Here is a 273-nt window from a genome sequence, read left to right as displayed (position 1 = left end):
ACCTGCGACATAAGGAAGTTGAGCGAGCCATCCAGGTGATGCAGGGAGGATCCAGGATTCAGGAACTTGGCGACGAATTCGACGGCACGACCGTCCTCGGCCCACCGGACGCCCGTCACCGCCTTCAGGTCTGCCCATCCCACGTGCCCCTCCACCGACGAGGGCGCCCACTGCGACACAAAGAGACGGGCTCTTTGAGTAGGAAGATGCACAGCTACAGGTACTGCCGTAAGGATCATGTCTGACAGTGGCTTCCTTGCTCAGTCAAAGAAG

The 273-nt window shown here is 59.3% G+C and overlaps 1 protein-coding gene across 1 annotated transcript in view; it reads right to left on the bottom strand.

Moving 5' to 3' along the window:
* LOC119585532 overlaps positions 1 to 273 on the bottom strand; it is a 24411-nt gene that overhangs the window by 16808 nt on the left and 7330 nt on the right. Inside the window, exon 5 of the mRNA XM_037934157.1 lies at positions 3 to 170. Coding sequence (XP_037790085.1) covers positions 3 to 170 — 168 coding nt within the window. The remainder of the gene's footprint in view (positions 1 to 2; positions 171 to 273) is intronic.

This window comes from Penaeus monodon, chromosome 20 (genome assembly GCF_015228065.2).
Source record: "Penaeus monodon isolate SGIC_2016 chromosome 20, NSTDA_Pmon_1, whole genome shotgun sequence".
Taxonomy (NCBI): Eukaryota; Metazoa; Arthropoda; class Malacostraca; order Decapoda; family Penaeidae; genus Penaeus; species Penaeus monodon.
The sequence above is the reverse complement of the archived record's forward strand: the minus strand, read 5'-3'. Positions and strand labels throughout refer to the sequence as shown.